General features: G+C 47.6%; 1 protein-coding gene across 2 annotated transcripts in view; it reads left to right on the top strand.

Moving 5' to 3' along the window:
• Positions 1-21,326, top strand: part of mpp3a (MAGUK p55 scaffold protein 3a) — a 58,116-nt gene that overhangs the window by 24,657 nt on the left and 12,133 nt on the right. For both annotated transcript variants that reach the window (XM_028819603.2, XM_051918911.1), the window contains exons 2-11: positions 9,022-9,114; positions 9,206-9,324; positions 9,885-9,962; positions 13,684-13,764; positions 14,051-14,188; positions 17,401-17,482; positions 18,974-19,059; positions 19,154-19,228; positions 19,475-19,671; positions 20,049-20,113. In XM_028819603.2, the coding sequence (XP_028675436.1) occupies positions 9,078-9,114; positions 9,206-9,324; positions 9,885-9,962; positions 13,684-13,764; positions 14,051-14,188; positions 17,401-17,482; positions 18,974-19,059; positions 19,154-19,228; positions 19,475-19,671; positions 20,049-20,113 (958 nt within the window). In that variant the 5' untranslated portion in view covers positions 9,022-9,077. The remainder of the gene's footprint in view (positions 1-9,021; positions 9,115-9,205; positions 9,325-9,884; positions 9,963-13,683; positions 13,765-14,050; positions 14,189-17,400; positions 17,483-18,973; positions 19,060-19,153; positions 19,229-19,474; positions 19,672-20,048; positions 20,114-21,326) is intronic.

The raw sequence follows: 21,326 nt of genomic DNA on the forward strand, positions 1-21,326 counted from the left end.
TGACAATCATATATATATATATATATATATATATATATATATATATATACATATAAAATTGTCCAACGTCTGTCTGTCACCCTGTCTGTCTGTCTGTCCATTTTTCACGAGAGAACTACTTAACAGATTTAGATCGGGTTTTTCTTCTATAATTTACTTGAACATTCCGGTTGATTTTGCGACTTCTCTCAAAGCGCTATGAATCAGTGTTCGCGTGCAGGAGCGAGATATTCGTGCTAATCCGAGACAGAGGCTACGGGAGTGGGAAGCGTGACGTCAGGAGTAGGGAGCTTGGCCGGGAATGGGCCCTCCTCACTGTCCTGTTTCACTTATATATATGGTTGAAATAGTTTTACTGTCAAACAATGCAAAAAAGTACGCGACACGTGTTTCGCCCTAATTCTGGGCTTATCAGGCATACACATTCACTGCATCCTCTCTCGGGAATCGAACCTCGAAGCCAGAGGCGATGCCCCTAACGTTGCGCTACGGCGTGTGGTTCGTTTATTTGACAGTATGTAGATCGGGGTAATTACATTCATGGCATTCATAGTCTGAATCACAATCTGATTGTATGGGTGGTTACCTGCCAGGTAACGCATATATATAATATATATATATATATATATATATATATATATATATAATATTATAATATATAAAATTATAATATTTAATTTGAATGGGTAAAGCTTTATTTAAAACTGTCCATCAGGGCCAAGTTCACGTATAGTCTGAGCACCCACGTCATGTTATGTCAGTTGGACTGAACGTGCGCATATGGTTTGAGGACATCAAGGACTGGCGACTCTGTTGTCCCCAGTTTCTAAACATCGGCCAATGAACGCCCGGCATCACTAAGAAATGTCAAAGAGTGCAGAGTCGGTTCGTTGTGGCGAGTGCTGCTCGTCCTTCTGTGTCCCATCACTTCATCTTGGTAGCTGATCTCCTGCAGCTACGAAAAGACAGATTAGCTTGGACGTGTTGAATGTCACCAGCCGTGCATTAATTCCAGTTCCGTATGCCTGAGAGGTGTCATTCATTAACACACACTGCCCTTTTTCCACAAGTCGTGGATGATTCAGACGAGAGGGCTGATTAATGTTTGCTTCAACTAAGTGGTCATCTGTCGGAGGCGGTGTGCAGGGTCACCAGTGCAGGGACAACAGTTGTCATCGCCATCTGTCCAGGACTGCTCCAGAGCTGCTCCTGTCTCTCTCTCTCTCTGCTTTACCTTCATCATTCAGATTTTTAAGGCTTTTAACTTCCTCTCTTTATATATCCAGCCTTTTCACAGATATTCTGATTGATCATCCATCCATCCAGTTCTTTCTGAATGCGTGTTTTTCACTCCGCTCCCGACGTATACCCAAAGCGCGCACACACACACTCAGCGAGCACACACGCGCAGATGTAAACACGCGCGCGCACACGCGAAGAGGCATACAAACATACACGTGCGCGCGCGCGCGCGCTCCCAAACTTCAGTCATCGCTGCCACAAAGCAAAAGTGCCGGAGTTTTATTAACTCTTGCAGTGCTGCAGTAACCCTTAAACGTTGCGTTCGGTATTTTTCTAGTCGAATTGATTTCTTCACAATCACGGCACATATGAATTTGCCACATGAAACTGTCTTCTACAGTAAAGTGAAACTTATGTTTTACATTTTAAAAACCCGCTCTCGCGTTTTAGAATGGAGCTGTAAATTAAAGCGTTAACACGTCCCGAATATGTCCGTTTTTCAAGCCGAAATCTTATGGAGTTCTGAGACGACACGCACTATAAGAGCGCGTAACCACGAGGACCGAAAGCAAGTCGGTGAGAAGCAGCCATTTCAAAAGAAGAACTGAGAACAGAATTTCAGGTGGAGGGACAACGTCGATCTAAAAAACACGGAACTTCCTATTTAAAAAGCTAATAAATGAACACATTATTTAAATAAGCCGAGCACTGCGATGTAGTTCAACATGACACACGTCTATGGGGTCTGAAAGGCAACTGATGAACATGGAGGAGACCCCACTGACACACGAGAAGAACATGCGACTGCAGCCTGACAGAGCTAACCGCTGCACCACCAGCTGCCTGCAGAGCACACAGAAGGGTTACATTTTTTTTATTATAAATATTTTCAGTTCTTGCATTCAATAATAAATTTTTGTTGACACCCACAGAGGATGGTAACATTTTCATACCCAATTAATCCTGTTCAGACTCGTGGGGTTGGGGGTCTCGGAGTCTATCCTGAACACAAGGCCAGAACCAGTCCTAGTGTGGATGCCAGTCTGCTGGGTGATCAGCTCCCACACACTCGCAGGTGCCCAATTTGTACCAATCAGCCTACACAGCACATCTTTGGGGATATTGAAGGAAACTCTGAGTAGCAGAAGGAAAATGCCAATGGCACCCGGGTACAACGTGTGAACACCACACAGTCCACTGAGACTTGTGCCAAAGTCATTTTTCTGAACGACGCCATAAGGGAGTCATTTTTGGTTCCCAAAAGAACTCTTCTCAAGAAGGTTCCAGAAAGAACCTTTCATTCAGAGCTTTAACAGGTTCCATCAATGACAATTATGATGCTTAAATGGCAATGGCCTCCTGATTTTCAAAGGACTCTCTTTGCATGCCATCATGCAGGCTCAGTTCAGGTTTTTGTATTCTGCTAGGTCACCTACTAAGGTGACAGAACCAGGGTGCCAGTGAGCCCCAAACATGACCACACAATCTCAGTTACGGGTTCAAAGAAAGGTTTGTTTATTGTAGAAATAACTTGAAATACCTCCGACTCGCCTAGACATGGGGGGGGTGCAGTCCCTTTTATTGAGGACCCAGGAGTACTTCCGGTGCCAGGGCTGGTGCCCGTTGGAATTGCCTCCAGGTCATATGGAAGTCCGGTATTGTAGGGAGTGTGTCTCCCTTCAGCACCCTCTTGTGACACCCACTGTGCTGCTGGACTACAACTCCCAGCATTCCCTGCCTGTTCTTGAATGGGCACCAAATATGGAGCGTTGCTGCCATCTAGCACCAGGGGGGAATAAACTTCCCTCAGAGACAATCCTTCAGTGTCTTCATTTATCCCGACCCAGGAAGATATTATGCACATGTGAACCCCTTCTTTTGACACCCACTGCACGCCCAACCTACCTGGAAAGGGGTCTCTATGTGAACTGTCTGAGGTTTCTTCCATTTTTCCCTACAAGGTTTTTTTTTTGGGGGGGAGTTTTTCTTGTCCTCTTATTGAGTCAAGGCTGGGGGGCTGTCAAGAGGCAGGGCCTGTTAAAGAGCATTGCAGCACTTCTTGTGTGATGTTGGGCTACAAAAATAAATTGTATTGTATGTCTGGTCAAGACGCCTGCCCATTTATCTGGGGCTCCCCTCCTGGGTAAGGGACCTTCTCTTCTGCACGGGATGTCCATCCATCCATTAGGGCAGCCTTTTCCGGGTGCGACATCCTTCCCTCTTTTGGCCGGGATGCCTTTCTGTTCACTCCGGGCTTCCCATCCAGGTATGGGACCTTGTCAACTCCATGCCAGGGTGCCCATTCATCCCATGTGCCACCTACAACAGCAAAGATGTCTGTATTGTCCACAGAGTATTAAGCTTTATAAAACCCAATGACTCAACATTGTATGCAAAGAATCCTCCACAGAATGAAATAAGTGGTTCTGGGGACCACACAACCCAGTAAAGTGCCATTAAAGGACTGGTATTCACAACTTCACAACACCATAGACGTCACCCGACCCCTCAGACACCTTTTATAATCGATGTCTGCCCTGATCCACTTTGCCACCTCAGTTTGTTTGGTTTGCCTGGCACATTTTCACACCTTTCCTGGCACTAACCCCACTAAAACCTCACAATGTCTGTCGCTTTCTCTTTTCATGTCTTTCTGTGATTCTTGCCCGGGGGGCATACAGACCCTTCTATTATTGGGCCTCTCTACTCTCACTTCTCATCAGTAAATTGTTCCATCCTACCACTTTGGTGGATAATTTACTCCTCGACTCCAGAGCCTGTCACGTGTAACAGTTGCCGTTCCTTATTTTTTATTGTAATCCCCCGTGAATGTCATCAGCTGTGCTTCAACTCAGGCCATCAATGCCCACTTTGGCTGAGACCATTAGAGCCTGGTGCTTGGGGGGGGGGGGGGGGCCCCATGAAATTGCACTTTCTAGATGTCTAGCCTGCTCAGGAGCTGTGGTTGGTTTCCCATATATTAGTTACCTAGTGGTTTTGTTTTTCTCCCCTGGGGTCTTACTGGGGGGAATTGGGATGTGGGTGCCATTGGCTTACATAATTACTTTCTTAACTGGTTTGCCTTTAGGTTGTGTGTGTGTGTCTATTCTGTGTGTATACACGATGTTTAAATTAAAAAAAGAATCACAAAAAAGACCTGCCATTACGTGTGTGACAACAGCGCTAAGCACTGCGACACCAGCCACCCACTGTGCGCTCCCAAATAGCGGAAGCGGAGCCGCGTCATGTGCTAGCGCGCCCCGTGCAAGGCGACATGGAAACCGACAGAAAATGAAAACTCCTCCAGCGTGAACGTAAAACACGTGCATGCGTGGTGGAAAAGAGCCTTTAGAATTCACTTCAGACTTAAAGCGAATGCAAAACATGAGCGATTGTACCGTCTTTAATAACCCCTCCTGTTGTGAGGATCCAGTTGCAAAAGGCGCTATATAGAATGCGTGTAAAACAATGTATGTGACAGATTGCGAAAAGCAGAAATCCCGCAGCGAAGTTGCCGCTACAGAAAATCAGCCAGAGAGCGCTGGCTCAGGGGGCGTGACTAACGCATGCGCATTACGAAGTACCCGGACGTGAGCGCACAACGTAAATGTACAGTCGCTTCTTGTTTCGTTATTTATTTATTTATTTATTTCTCCTCTAATTCTAATCCCCCGAGTTCCTTTCGTAGCCCATAATTCCAATTCTCTTAAAGGAAACGTCCCCACTTTCCAACTCAGACACCACAGTGGCCAACCTCCCGGGTGGGGTTGGGGCTTTTTTTTTCCAAAAAAGTGCACTTTTTAAAATATAATTAGCTTATCATTTTTGTTCATTTTCAGCATATTTGATATATTCCCTGATCTAAGGGTTTCTTGTGAAAGGGTTCAAATAAACAAAGATCGACATATTGAAACGGTCGTGGTATGTCATTTCTAACCCGTTTTGTCGTGAACAGGTCAGCGTGTCTTTTTGGGGTTAAGGTGCTGGAGCCATCCCTGACAGCACAGGGCGCAAGGCAGCAGCAAACCCCGGGCAGGGCGCCAGTGCATTGCAGTAATGACACGTGACATTTACTACTCACTGCACAGCTTTGTTTCCTTCTAATTCTTACAACAGTATGCCGATTCATTTTTTGGCGAGGATGCGCAGTGATTTTAACGTACGTATTTAATACATTTGTGTATGGTTTGTATTTTTTTTAATAAAACGGATTTTATGAACACTACTTTTATTTGTTTGGATCGCTAGCAATTTGCGGTAGGTCCCGAAAAGGACACACCCCTGTCTTAAAGGTGATATTTTTTCTAAATTTAAACGTTTAACTAAAATTTAGTGCCGCTTTTACGGTGAATGAATCTGCAGTTCGTTGTTGTGATGAAGGCAGAATATGAAGCCCAAACCGCTACGTCTCATTTGCGGGATGGCGCTGTGGTGGCACAGACGTTAGCGCTGCTTTCTCGGCCCATCCATTTTCATAAGACGACCCCGTGTTCTCGTCATTCCCCCAAAGCCTGCAGCGTGGACTAGACCTTGACATGGACTAGCACTCCCACCCACCGACGGTTCAATTCAATAAGGGCGCGCAGAAAAAGGCGGGCTTCAAAAGGGCGACTTCAGTTGGGCGCGGCGAATAAAGGCAAATGCAACTATGTGCAATCCACGTAGATATTTTATTATTATCTATCTATTATTATCTAAATTATCTACGAACGCCTTTATTCGCCGCGCTCAATAAAGGTCGCCCTTTTGAAGCTCGCCATTTTGTGCGCGCCGTTATTGAAGGATACCCCCACGGGCAGCCCCTTGAGGTCCCCGATACTGCCTTGTCGAGACATCCATCGCAGTCACACAGTTTCAGCCATTGCCAATGCCGGCCGATGCCCATGTGGAGCCCTCTGGACTTTGACAAACGGCGCTCCTCTGTGTCTACAACGCACATTCAATATTAGGAGACTTGATGGACTGGGATGTGTGGCACTGGCCCCTCTCGGGTGTCCGAATCCTGTCGCCTTTTGAGTCACCGAAAAGGCGCCCCATGATGTTTTTATGACATGGGGTGGCACTGGGGGTTGACAGTGGATGAGATTTTAGTGCGCACACCGCTTGAATCTTATAAACGGTGTCCGTAACGCACGTTCGGTATTAGTGGACATTCCTCCTCGGTGTGTTTGGGGGTGACTGTAATCTCCCCAAAGTGTTTGTATTCCACACTTCTTACTGTCCAGAGCAGGGCTGGTTTGGGATCTCGCGAGTTTGTGTCCCTTAATTTTCATAAATGGATGACTAGGGCGGCCGTCTATGTCGCTTTAATGAATTAATCAGCTGTGATTATATAGCGACACCTGCACGGCAATCAGTTAGCCACTCCGTTGAACCAGGACCGTCTTACCAGCATTATAGCCCCCCCGGGCAAAGCAGTGTACTGAGTCCCCCTACCTATACAACCACTCAGCATGTCACAACATACACAGATTGGCATGGGGCCCCCACGGGCAACTACCCAGTGTGCCCATGAGTCAAGACGTCCCTGGTGGACAGTAAGACTGTAGGGATTTTCAAAGCTCGACTTGATGTTGGTGGGCGGCACGGTGGTGCAGTGGGTAGCGCTACTGCCTCGCAGTTGGGAGACCTGGGTTCGCTTCCCGGGTCCTCCCTGCGTGGAGTTTGTATGTTCTCCCCGTGTCTGCACTCCGGTTTCCTCCCACAGTCCAAAGACATGCAGGTTAGGTGGATTGGCGATTCTAAATTGTCTATGGTGTGTGCTTGGTGTGTGGGTGTGTTTGTGTGTGTGTCCTGCGGTGGGTTGGCACCCTGCCCGGGTTTGGTTCCTGCCTTGTGCCCTGTGTTGGCTGGAATTGGCTCCAGCAGACCCCCGTGACCCTGTGTTCGGATTCAGCGGGTTGGAAAATGGATGGATGGACTTGATGTTAGTGGGTGGCACGGTGGTGCAGTGGGTAGCGCTGCTGCCTCGCAGTAAGGAGACCCGGGTTCACTTTGTGGAGTTTCCATGTTCTCCCCGTGTCTGCGTGGGTTTCCTCCCACAGTCCAAAGACACACAGGTTAGGTGGATTGGCGATTCTAAATTGGGCTTGGTGTGTGTGTGTGTGTGTCCTGCGGTGGGTTGGCACCCTGCCCGGGATTGGTTCCTGCCTTGTGCCCTGTGTCAGCTGAGATTGGCGCCAGCAGACCCCCGTGACCCTGTGTTCGGATTCAGCGGGTTGGAAAATGGATGGATGGATGGACTTGATGTTACTTTAGTGCAGTGGTTCTCAATCTGTGGGGCAGGCCCGAATTAACAAAAAGGGGGGGCGTGAAGATATGAAAAAAAGAAAACAAGAATCCAAAATATGAAAAATCCATCTATTGAAACCAAAACAAATTAACTTAAACTTCATTCTGATACTAGAAAAATAAATATACAGCTAGATAAATGTCGATAAAAGTTAAGTAGGTCTAATAAAATATACATCAATGATATATCATTAATTTAAAAAGAACAAATTGGTATTAGTGGGCTCCTTTCAAAAAAATGTTAGGGGGATTGTGATTAAAACTGTTATGAAAACTCGGGTCGCAAATAGTTAAAGGTTGAGAAATGCTGCTTTAGTAGAATGAAGTGGGCAGGACTGGCGAGCTCTGTTGGGCAGAATGGGCTGCTCTCATCCGGAATGTTCTAATGTTCTAATGAAGGCTCCAGAAAGAACCATTCAATTATTTAGATCTCTTACAGCCTCCATGAAGAGATGATCTCAGATCTATGAAATCCCAAAGCGTTCCTGATTTTCAAAGGACTCTTAATGCTTACAAGTCACACAGACTGAGTTCCAGCAAGGCCAGATTAAGACCCCCCCACAGTAAATCAGCACCCCCCTATGACACATCCATTGGTAAATTTCAGCACAACGTTAACCGCTCGCTTTGACATTCCCCTTGAACGTTTGAGCGTGTGACGTGGAGATAGTGAAGCAGGAAGTGCAACGGATTAGTTAGGAGGAAGAAAGGAGAGCGATGAAGAGGATGAAGAATGGGAAGGCCGTTGGTTCAGATGACATACCTGTGGGAGCATGGAGGTGTTTAGGAGAGATGGCAGTGGAGTTTTTAACCTGATTGTTTAATGGAATCTGAAGAAGAAGAAGTGCACTAGTACCGATCATTAAGAATAACTGGGATGTGCAGAGTGGCGGTCAGAGAAGGACCAGAGTGTTGGTGGTCACCACGTCTGCTGCTTCAGTGTCTTTAGATCTTTGTGTCAGATGTTTCTCTGGTCCACTGAAGTAGAATGACAAGCAGTTCAGAAGTTTCCAAGGCTTTGATTGACAATGACATGAAGTTTATGTGGCACAGAGTCCGTATCTGCAGTGTTGGCCCTTCTTTCTTTGTCATGACCCCTGCAATTCACCCTGGCATGCTGGCTGGCAATCAACTTCTGGACCCAATCCTGACTGATGGCAGCTGCCCATTCTTGCAGAATCAGAATTGGTGGGTTTTTGTTTGTCCACCTGTCTCTTGACCACAAGATTAGCATCGAGCCCCTATGCTTGTGGGACCCCCGGGCAACTGCCCAGCGTGCCCATGCGATACGACGGCCCTGCGTTGATCCCAAGGCCTGGGCTTTGTCTTCCTTGACTGACTGATTTCAGATGACAGGAGTTCAGGTGTGACGTTACTGCACAGGTTCACCTGAGGCTCATCAGTCACTGCGGACTGTGACTTTTCTATTCACTTTTCATCTTCTTCTCCTTCTCCTTCTCCTTCTTCTTCTTTTTCTTCTTCCACTAGAAGCCCAAGCCCGGGCGTAGTGTTCCCGATAGGCGGCTGGGGGTCGAGGCAGATCGATGAAAGAAGCCATGCCGGTCCTGTCCGCAGGAACAGGTGAGAAGCTCGCCCGCTTTTTCGGTCAGCCCTTTTGAACCCTTGCAGAGTAAATTCACCGGACTTTTCCTGTGCTGTGCGCCCCCTGCAGGATTGCACGAGACGTTGGCTTTGCTCACCTCGCAGCTCCACCCCGATGCCAACCGGAAAGAAGACATGGGCTTCCTGAAAGACGTCTTCAGCGAAAAGAGCCTGAGCTACCTGATGAAGGTACGATACGTCGGGGGCCGAGAGAGCAAAATCCTATGAAGGGTCACTATGGTGGGGCGCCACAAGCTGTCTTGCAGTGGGTATTTTTTAGGTGCCACATATCGATTTGAAATCAGAGCGAGATCTGCAGTCCCGTGCGAGATGGTGAGGGGGGTTTGGGCGGTGGGGGTCCCCCTTGAAGACAGACGCTATCCTGTCTATATTTGTGAGACCCGCATCAGATGCCCCTGTGCAAGCCCCTGGTGACACTTGAACTAGCTGTATTGTTGGCTTTTGTTTTGTTGAAGTCATCCTGTGGGTTACTATGGCATAATTTGAAATAACGACATGAAAGCTGCAACTAATGCGCAAGGTGGGCCGGGGGTGGGGGGGGGCGTTAATAATGCAAGGCGCTATATGAACAGACGATCACAGTGAGAACACATTCAGCATCTGTGTGACGCGCCCCTACAGTAAAAAGAAAATCCGGTGAGGTCTGCGAGCGACTCGCTTCTCCAGTGCCGCAGGTGGCACATGCGTGTTACGTCGGCCTTTATCTCTGCTCTCTGTGTCCGTTTCAGATCCATGAAAAGCTGCGACAGTACGAGCGACAAAGCCCCACCCCGGTCCTGCACAGCGCCTCCTCTCTGGCAGACGATGTAAGTACAGCCGGGTAACCACACGCGTGTAGGTTTGATATCACCACTGCATTGCCAAACCTAAAAGGTGCCACCCGCTCTTAAAGCTCACCAGCCTGTTCTTTGTGTTATAAATGATAGCCTGCCAGGCACATTTAAAATCAGTTTGGCTATGCCATTGAAACTACCCAGGTATGCAATTCTGTACAAGAAAGCTGATGTGCTCTGCATGCTGTGGGCATCAGGAGCAGGTCTATGGCACTTCTGCTGCACTGTGCCAGCCGCCATACCACCTGTATTTCAAAACAGCAGAACCCGGCCGGTACTTGGATGGAAGACCATCTAGGAGAATTTTGGAAGAGGTGAAGGTGAGACCAGCAGGGGGCGTTTGCCCTGTGGTCTGTGTGGGGATGCCAATGTCCCAATGTGCAGTGACAGGGACGCTGGGGTGTATAAATGGAGCCATCTTTCCAATGAGACATAAAACAGACGTCCTGACTCTCTGTGGTCATAAACGATCCCTGGGTTAGAGTGTACCCCCATCTCCTGGCTAAAGTGCCCACCATGCCCTTGTCCATTCTAGTCTCCTAAAATCAGTCACCCATGTAGCAGCTAAGAAATAATGTGTGGTGTGCATGCTGGTGCAAAATGGCTGCTGTCATGTCATCCAGGTGGGTGCTGGACATTGGTGGTCTATTTTATGTAAAGCACTAAATACATTTCATTAATTAGTGATAGCCCCCCCCCCTTTAAAAACGACATTGAAACTACCCAGGTGTGCAACGCCATAGGAGAAAGCTGATGTGCTCTGACTGCTGTGGGCATCAAGAGGGCACCTGGTACAAAACTTCACCATGCCAGTCTGATGCCTGTCTTTATAATTGGCATTTACTTTCTGCCCCAGTCTTTACAAAAATGTCCATGAAAGAAAGTTAGTGAGAGTCGGCAGAAGTGAAGCTGTGGACGAAGATCAAAATGGCGAGTGCCCATTAAATGAAGCCTTAAAGATGGAGAGAGCGCGACGACTCCCACACTAAGGGTGGCTTTAGCGCTGGCCATTCTGCTGAGTGTTTGGTGCTCATTTTTGGATTGCGTGCCCACCCTGCCCAGTTGCTTTGCCCCTCATGTCCTCCACTTTCCTCGTCCAGCACATTTGTTTTTCTGCTCTTGGCGTTTTTCAGCCCGCGAGACTCAAAGTGTTGTGCTGTGAAGCCGAGTCGGCGGTTTTGCTCATTTCTTTTCATTTTATTTTTTTCTGTTCCGACACCCTGAGGCCTTTCTGAGAATCCAAGAGGAGGAAAACCCGCTGACCTCAGGAGCTCACTAAAACGCAAAATCATCCAATGTGTCCATTTTGATTTCACCAAAGTCTTCACACGTGTTGTTTCATTTTGCTTTGCCCGCCTTCTTCGAGCAGCCCTTCTGCCCTCACACAGTGCCAGTTATGGCCACTGATCCAAAATGGGGAGACTGGGGACAGAGGACGAGCCAGCGGCCATTTCAAGACAACTGGCTGTTTACCGTTATAGCCGTCTGCAGGGGGTGCTGGAGCCAATCCTAGCAGCAGAGGGGTACATTCATGCACACTCCCACTCCTGGCCAAGTTCAGGGGGGTCCAGCTGCAGACCTCCAAATCAAGAGCTTCACTGAACAGCCAATCAGATGTCATGTTTATGTCACATAGAGAATCTGCCTTAGGACTCCAGCACTACATGACAGTGTCGCCACCTGAGAGACCCAGCCAGCTATGTGGCACGCCCACTGCAAGCCACACCCACTTCCTAGTCGTCATGACTCCGCCCACGTGCTATGAGAATACAAGGCAAGGCGCATCGTGCGATGGACGTGTGGAGGCGTGTCGAGTGACATCACTCCCGTGTAATGCCAAGTCCGTAGCGTGTGTGCAGTTTGATTGGCTCCTCAATGGGGCGGAGCTCTGGGGGCCTGCTGCTAGTCTCTTTTGGCCATGTTGGACTTGAGGAGGATGTGGAGAGAGAACACAGGCAGGGAGCTGAACCCGAGTTCTGAACCCGGTGAGCACGGCACCATTCACTGCATCATTTTATTCATTCATCCATTTTTCAAAGTCTCCAATTTCTATTCAGGGTCACTGGCACCACTGGGCACAAGGCAGAAGCAAACCTTGGATGAAATTCAATTGCAGGGCACGCTGATTCATAACGGGCCACATCTGCATGAGCCCTCAAAGAAAAGCTGACATGAACACTGGGAGAGCGGGCAAACTCCACACTGCCAGCATGCAGGCTTGGCATTGAACCCAAGTACATGGAGTGGCATGGCAGTGATGTGAAGCACAGTTCAATGATCCCTGTATTGGTTCTCCCAGGTGCACTTAGTTCTTTGTCCAGGAGTTGGGGGGGGTCTGAGGTTTACCCTGGCAGCCCAGTAGTTGGACCCTCACACCCAGTCTCACTATGGCTGGACCAGTTTGGAGTTGGCCATTGTTATAACCCACATGTGAGGGGCTCAGGGCGTAGGTACAAACTCCCACTAACTCAGGAAACTTACAGTGAGAGACATTTGAACCCGTGTCTCTGAAGCTGGGGCACAGCCTGCCTTGCCACCACCCCGCTCCTCATCAAACATTTCAGTGCTGGCTTTGTAATTTAAAGCATCTCTCATTGGCTTCTGTTCTTGATTTATTTTGTTCCATTGAGATGCAGCAACGTCATTGGCCTTCATCAGCCTCCAAGTTGCTGGCACAGTAGCACATTGGCATATTCCCCATTTCCATCCATCCATCCATTTTCCAACCCGCTGAATCCGAACACAGGGTCACGGGGTTCTGCTGGAGCCAATCCCAGCCAACACAGGACACAAGGCAGGAACCAATCCACCGCAGGACACACACAAACACTCCCACACACCAAGCACACACTAGGGCCAATTTAGAATCGCCAATCCACCTAACCTGCATGTCTTTGCACTGTGGGAGGAAACCCACGCAGACACGGGGAGAACATGCAGACTCCACGCAGGGAGGACCCAGGAAGCAAACCCAGGTCCCCAGGTCTCCCAACTGCGAGGCAGCAGCGCTACCCACTGCGCCACCGTGCTGCCTATTCCCCATTTGCTTGTGCTTAATCCACAAAGAGAAATGGTGCCAGTGTTAATGCCCTGCCCGGTAACGTGCCCGGGCAGCTCTCTCAATTGACGTAACTGATGCCAGCTGTCCAAATGCCAAATTGCTGGCTGCATTGGACTGCCTATTGAGTTACACAGGATGGGCATCCACCAAGGGGTGATGGTGAGGCATTTCCTAGCGTGCCAACCCATCTGTCTATTTTCTAAATCCACTTATCTAGAGCAGTGGCATGGGAGAGTTGGAGCCCACCATAGCAGGCACAGAGCACAAAGTAGGAACAACACCTGGATGTGGTGCCAGTCCATCACACACACACACACACCAGCTGCCAATTCACCAAACCTGCAACGGGCTGAAATGCACAGAAGGCTGAGGATGAACGGGAGTGACGGAAACTCCTGCTTTCCATGCCTCCCAGTCCTTCCCATCAGCGAGTCAGTAGCGGGCGCTCTTCATTCTTCCTATTTCCTAGTATGGAGTGCCATTTCCTGGAGCTGGTAGTGACTTCATGTGCCCAGTCTAGTTCAACCAGGTTTATTTCATGTGGGCTTCATGCTGCCTAGTGCCCATGCCAGTGAATCAGAAGCTTGCGATCCAGTTTAGTGGCACCATTGCCAACATGTCTTCTGTTTCCAGGTGGCAGAAGAGCTCCAGAGTGGGCCCATGAGCGTCGATGAGAAGGAGCTTCTCCAGCTATTGACGGGTCCACATCTCAAGGTCTGTGCGCCTCCATTGCCAATAACTTGTTGACTACTGGGGGTCACTACAGTAGAAAGTGGGCAGAATTGGGAAACTGGACAAGAATAGCTTAAAGGAGTAAAGTGGTGGACACCATGGACCAGGCTACCCATCACATGCTGGCACCACGGGCTGCACCACATGGGCTGACGTCTATGCTCAGCTCTCAACTTTTTAAACAGAGGCCTGGATCATCTCGCCAGGTGGTGCCCCGTTAGTGCCACCCGCCACTTTTCCATTTAATTGTCTCCTCCTTCTTTCACAGGCGGTCCTCACCGTCCATGACACAGTCGCACAGAAGAACTTTGATCCGGTGCTCCCGCCGCTCCCAGACGACTTTGAGGACGAACTCGAAGAGGAGTCTGTGAAGATCGTGCGGCTGGTCAAGAACAAAGAGCCTCTGGTGAGTGCCAGTCAACAAGAAAAAAAAAGTATGGGGGTCCATCGGCTCCTTACAGAGGTCAGAAAACATCTGCTGCAGTGCCCAGGTGGCTGCTGGGGTTTTTAGTGATGTTAGGCGTGAAACCCTGATTTGTCACCAAACATAACTCATTATTAAAAATGTATATAAAGGGCGTAAAACATTCAGGAGTCCATGGTCTGTCTCAAAGTGGCAAGTTCTCAGCAGCAGTATGGTGCCCTTAAATAGTGGGCACCAGGAAACAGTCAGACTGTGCCTTTAGATTCAGCATTCACCATAGGCACGTTATGTACAGCTATGTGTATAATGCTGTGTTGTAGTAGGGTATGGAGAGGTGTCTGTGTTATCTCTGTGTCTGTCCGGTTGTTATGTCTGTAATATGACATTTGGTATGGAATTTGTAAAAGCTGTGCTAATGTTTGTGATGCACCGTCTGTTGGAGTGACAAATGCAATGCATTTTATTACTACAAATGTTTATTATATGCCATCTATTGGAATGACAAATGCAATGCTCATCTCTCTTATATGCCATTTGGTATGGGATTAGTAAAAGCAGTGCTAATGTTTGTGGTGCACCATCTGTTGGAGTGACATATGCAATGCACATCTCTCTTATATGCCATTTCGTATGGGATTAGTAAAAGCACTACTAATGTTTGTGGTGCACCATCTGTTGGAGTGACTAATGCAATGTGCATCTCTCTTATATACCATTTGGTATGGGATTAGTAAAAGCAGTGCTAATGTTTGTGGTGCACCATCTGTTGGTGTAACAAATGCAATGCACATCTCTCTTATATGCCATTTGGTATGGGATTAGTAAAAGCACTACTAATGTTTGTGGTGCACCATCTGATGGATTCAGACATGCAATGCATTTTACTGCCACAAATGTTTCTGATGCACCATTTGTTGGAATGCCAAATGCAATGCACATCTCTCTAAAATGCAATGCATTTTATTACTACACTTGTTTGTGATGCACCATCCATTGGATTGACAAATGCAGTGCATTTAATTGCCACAAATGTTTGTGACGAATTTACATTTACATTTATTTTCTAAGCAGATGCTTTTATCTAATGCAACTTACAAAAGAGCCATCTGTTGGATTGACACATGCAGTGCATTTCATTGCCAGAAATGTTTCTGATGCACCATCTGTTGGAATGAAAAATGCAATGCACATCTCTCTTATATGCTGTATGCATTTTATTGCTATAAATATTTGTGATGCACCATCTGTTGGAGTGACAAATGAAGTGCATGTCTCTCTCATATGCCATTTATGTATGAGATTAGTAAAAGCACTGCTAATGCTTGTGATGTGCAATCTTGTTGGTGTGACAAATGCAATGCATTTTATTCCCACAAATATTTGTGATGTGTCATCTGTTGGAATGACAAATGCAATGTTTTTAATTACTACTTGCATTACAAAATACGTCCTGCGGTGGGTTGGCACCCTGCCTGGGATTGGTTCCTGCCTTGTGCCCTGTGTTGGCTGGGATTGGCTCCAGCAGACCCCTGTGACCCTGTGTTTAGATTCAGCGGGTTGGAAAATGGATGGATGGATTACAAAATACATTCCAACAGATGGTGCACTGAAAACATTAACACTGATGTCTGCATTGATTACCTAGATTTCAACCCATCTTAGATGGGTAGCACAGCTAGTAAATATAGAATATACAGGTAGGCAGAATTTATGTACAGTGGATTCAGAAAGTATTGAGACCCCCTTCACTTTCTGTACACCTTGTGTTAAATTTGCAACTTTTGCCCACTAATATGCAGTCAATAACCCGTAATAACAAACAGATCACATGTTTTCATAAAGGCTTTCAGATGTTTTAGAAATCAAAAGCTGAAATCTCTCATTCCTAGAAGTTCTCTGACCCTTTGCCATGGCACTCCACGTTGCACTCGGGTGCCTCCTGTCTGCTTTAATTCTCCTTGAGATGTTTCTAGAAGTCCACCTGTGGTAAACTGAATCGATTGGACATCATTGAGAAAGACAAGTGGACCTGTGTGTAGAGAATGTCCCACAATTCACACTGCATGTCACCACAAAACCCAAGCCATGAGGCCCAAGGAGCTCTCTGTAGTCCTCCACCAATCATATTGTGGTGAGACTTTGATCAGGCCAAGGGGATCAAAACATTTGTAAAGCTTTGAGTGTCCTCAGGAACTGTGAATCAGAAGTTTTGGAGCCACCAGGGCTCTTCGTAGGGTTGGTCATCTGTCCAAATTGAGTAACTGGGCAAGAAGGGTCTTAGTCTGGGAGGTGACCCCAAACTCAATTTCACTCTAACAGAGGGTTCTTTGGTCAGAATGGAAGGAAGGATGAATGCTGCCAAATCCAGGGGGGTCATTGATGAAGACCTACTGGAGAGAGAGCAAGCCACCTCACTGAAAGAAAGGGAAATGGCAGGCTGTTACATTAACAAAGATGTATTTACTTTCTATTACATGTATTGTGTATGTTCCACTTTTGAACATAACTCGATCGTGTTTAATTTATTGAATCTTGTGGGATGTACAATATACTCATTTCAGCCATTTAGGTAGAAGTCAGAATAGTTGGATTTAGTCCTCGCCGTAAATTAATAAGAGCGCCAAGCGGATTCACCGTCAGAGGAGTCTGGGTAACTGGGCGGTGAAGTCACGTGACTGTCGAAGACGCAGCAGGTGGTGGGTTTGAGTTCTTGTCGCCGGTTATATTCAGATATTCATTTAAACACTTCATCACGCAGACTAACGTCACTCCGTTTGGTGTTTTCATTATATTCTCTTTTAATGTTTTATCAAACTATACTCACGAACTGCCGTCACAAGTCAGTAAATGTCCTATTAAGGTGTTTCGATTTACTCGCTTAGCACAGGTGCGTTAACGTACTTAAAAAAATAAAAAGTTCTGACTTTCATTACGGGTCAACTACATTCAGCACTGCTGTTCATTAGTATCACCGTATCAACCAGATAAATACTAATTATTAATACAGCCAAATCAATAATACACCCGAATACAAGACAGTGCTTACCAATCATACACGAGCGCCAAGATGAGTGGGCGGAGCCATGGCGGGCGGCTCTTGCGATGTGCCGGGTGATTTTTTTTTTTGCCGGTGGGCTTCTTCTGACTCGAGACCCTCTGCTCGTATTGATTTTTGTCTTTTTTATTTTAACCAGGGAGCAACAATCCGACGGGATGAGAGCACAGGCGCCATCGTGGTGGCCAGGATCATGCGAGGAGGAGCTGCTGACCGCAGTGGTGAGTCTATGGACGGGTGCTTAACTTTGGAGTCTCTGAGGCCAAAGTGACGAGTCTCGTCTGCCCACCCGTTCACACACAGATAATTTGTGGACATCTCCACATTGGGCCCCCTCATAAATCTGAATCCATCTTACGCAGAGCCCCCACCCGTACACCTTCATGCATTTGGGCATTGACTGTAGTATAGAGGGTGCTCATTTCACCCACCACCACAAGAGGGCACTGCTGCACACTCAGTGGGTATTGGAGTCAAAAAGTGTCTGTAGGGGGCCACAGTGAGCTAATGCCGCCATTTGAAGACGACGCCTCCCATAGCACAGCACCCCTTCTGGCTGCACCAGGGCATTGCACCCTCTGCTGGTTTAGTGGCAGCGTTTCTGAAATGTCTGCCTCCCAAGTGCCAGTCATTTGAAGTTGAGCGTTATTTAGCCAGTCGATAATCAGAAGGTGACCCGAGCAAATGAGAGGTGTTATATATGAAAGGCGCTATAGTCCACAAATTATTACAACACTGCCCACTATTAAACTTGGCCACATAAAGCTCAGTATTCATTTTTTATGGAAGGTCTAAAGGACAATGGACTGATGCGTGTGAAAGGAGCTATATAGAGTAGGGAGGGAGTCACGCTGTGTCTTGTGACAAAGCAAACTATAAAAGGCGCTATATAAAATACCAGGTTTTTGAAAAAAGTTGTTTCCTTTTATGAAAGATGCGATATAAAAGTTTCAAGGATGAGTCCTGCCATGCCAGCCTGTCACCCCAGTTGGCATCATGGAGCATCGTCCTCTCTAGCACTCTGAGGCCACGCTTATGATGGATGGCCGGTGCCCAACAGTGAGTTCCAGATGACCTTAAAGTGAATGAAGCCACCTGGCATGTGAGTGGCAAGTCCCTGGTTTGAACATCTTTTGCACAGTGTGGGCATTTTTTTCCCAACTTTTATGACAAGTCTGAACTTTGAGGTGTGAATGGGCATCTTTTAGGTCCTTACCTTTTATTTGTAGTGACACTGATATTATGGAGGTCCAATGGATACCAAGATGGAGTGTCAGGTGGGCAGAATGAAATCTAGAATTGGAGAACAGCCAAGTCATAATGGCAGTGCCAGTTCTCCATTTGGTTTTCTCAAGCACCTACTGATGAGGTTGGTGGCATTAGGTAAGTGGCACCATTGTAGCTAACTGTCCATCTGGAGGTGTCACCCCATCCAAATAAATAAATGGCCCCCTCTGACCTTTCTCCACATTGAAAGGCTGAAGAACAAGCCCCCAGTATGGTGCTCTATGAAAGGCGCTATATGAGGCAGCCCTGCCCAACACAGTGGCACTCTGGGAGTCCCAGATGCCCTCAGCTTGCCACCTTTAAGTCCAATTTTAGGTCTCACTGGATGTCACACAGTTGTTGTATAGTGCCTTTAGTCACACTGGTGTCTTATGGCTTGGTTGGGGGTGTTTGGGTTTATAACTTATCTTTTTTTTTGTTTTCAGGCCTCGTCCATGTTGGTGATGAGTTGAGGGAAGTCAATGGCGTCTCCATCGTGCAGAAGCGGCCAGACGAGATCAGTCAGATCCTGGTATGTGGTGCCCCCCCTGCCCCTCCATGTCCACCAAATTCCACCCACCCCAAATAAATGTCAGACCCCTGACACGACTCTCTCTATGGCCCAGGCCCAGTCTCAGGGGTCCATCACACTGAAGATCATCCCGGCAATAAAAGAGGAAGACCGGCTGAAGGAAAGCAAGGTGAGCAAGAGAGCTGAGGGGACAGGCGGTGACATTTGTGACATCTGTGGGGCTCTGAGGGCAGGAAGGTGAGGAGGACCTGAGGGGTAAGTGGGGACGCTTCAAATCGCCTTGAGGTGATGGAAACTGGATGCTACAGCAGTGAAGGTTAGGGTGGCAGTGACTGGCATTAGCCATGGCCACCGAGGGGCAGGAGATGTGCCTCACCTGTCCTTCTCCCCCTCATACCCAGCTCTCCCCACACAGGTGTTCATGAGGGCCTTGTTTGACTACATCCCCTCGGAAGACAAAGCCACTCCCTGCCAGGAGGCCGGCCTGCCCTTCAAGAAAGGGGACATCCTGCAGGTGGTGAGTCAAGATGACCAGACCTGGTGGCAGGCCAAGAGAGTGGGAGACCATAACCTGCGAGCCGGTCTCATCCCCTCCAAGCAGTTTCAGGAACGGTAAGAGTTTTGTCCAGGTGGGCACACGGTCAGCGGTGTGGTCAGTTGAGAGCCACAGTCGAAGGGTATCAGCAGCCCCCCCTTCCCCATTTCATTTATGTGATCCTCAATCTGAACTGGGCACAGCGACTCCTGGTGGTCAGCCCTGTGGTCAGCAATTTGGTCCGCGAGTCTCCAGGCAGTTCAGATTCATCAAATACTCCTGATGCGCCAATGCTGCCCTCTAGTGCTCATTGTGTGCTACTGCACTTCTCATTCTTTTTTCATTGCTCAGTTGGAATGAAAAGCTACAGCTGAGTGGCAGACCTGAAGCCCCCTTGTGTACACCAAACCCACCGTGCAGCTCTTCATGTCTTCCTGTCTTCTTGTTTTTTTAGACGACTTGCCTACAGGATAAAAATGGGCACCTTGCAGACCCCCTGCTCCCCCAGACGGCCGCTGTGTAAGTCTTTGTCACTCTGCTTCTCGGCTTTTTGTGTTGTGTTTATTGAGGAGTCAATGACCCGATATGGGGGGGGTATGATTGTCATTGCAAACTGAATTTTAAAAAGGTGTCAATATGGAGCTCCTCGCTTCTCTAATCGAGTGGACCACACTTGCCCAGCAACTTGTCACACTTCTTCCTCCCAGCTGCCCGGTGCCAACCCAATACCAGTTTTGAATTAATACCTAATTAATACCTTAGAAAATACTTTTGTTGACAGAGTTCACCACTGGGTGTGTGTGTGGGGGGGGGGGGGGGGGGGGGGCATTTGAAGCTCTGGGGGAACTTGACAATCGCCTTAATTAAATGCTGGAACCTCCTGTATCACGGTGCCCCCTGTCGTTGTACTACTAAGGCTTGGCAGTGACATGTCCTGCTATAAGGGGCTTGGTGCCCTCTGCTGGTCCACTTGCAGCATTTCGTCATTTTTCCCTTGCGATTTTTCTCCCAGGTGCTAGTCACTTGAAGTTGATAATCAGAAATCATAAGGTGACCTGAGCAAATGAGGGGTGTTATATATGAAAGGCGCTATATTCCACAAATTATTAATACACTGCCCACTATTAAATTTGGCGTAATAAAGCTCAGTATTCATTTTTTATGGAAGGTGCTAAAAGAAAATGGACTGATGTGTGTGAAAGGAGCTATATAGAGTAGGGAGGGAGTCACGCTGTTTCTTGTGACAAAGCAAACTATAAAAGGCGCAATATAAAATACTAGGTTTTTGAGAAAAGTTGTTTCCTTTTATGAAAAATGCTATATAAACATTTCAAGGATGTGTCCTGGCCTGTCACTCCAGCTGGCATCATGGAGCATCGTCCTCTCTAGCACTTTGAGGCCACACTTATGATGGATGGCCGGTGCCCGACATTGAGTTCCAGATGACCTTAAAGTGAATGAAGCCACCTGGCATGTGAGTGGCAAGTCCCAGGTTTGAACATCCTTTGCATAGTGTGGGCATTTTTTTCCCAGATTTCATGACAAGTCTGAACTGTGAGGTGTGAATGGGCATCTTTTAGGGCCTTGCCTTTTATTTGTAGTGACACTGATATTATGGAGGCCCAATGGATGCCAAGAGATTTAGCTCAAGCTGTGAGGGGGCAGAGCTGAACACTCATCTCATGCCAACCCATCTGATATCATCAAATGTGAACTATGAGAGGCAGCACAT

The sequence above is a fragment of the Erpetoichthys calabaricus genome, chromosome 14, assembly GCF_900747795.2.
Source record: "Erpetoichthys calabaricus chromosome 14, fErpCal1.3, whole genome shotgun sequence".
NCBI classification, from domain to species: Eukaryota; Metazoa; Chordata; class Cladistia; order Polypteriformes; family Polypteridae; genus Erpetoichthys; species Erpetoichthys calabaricus.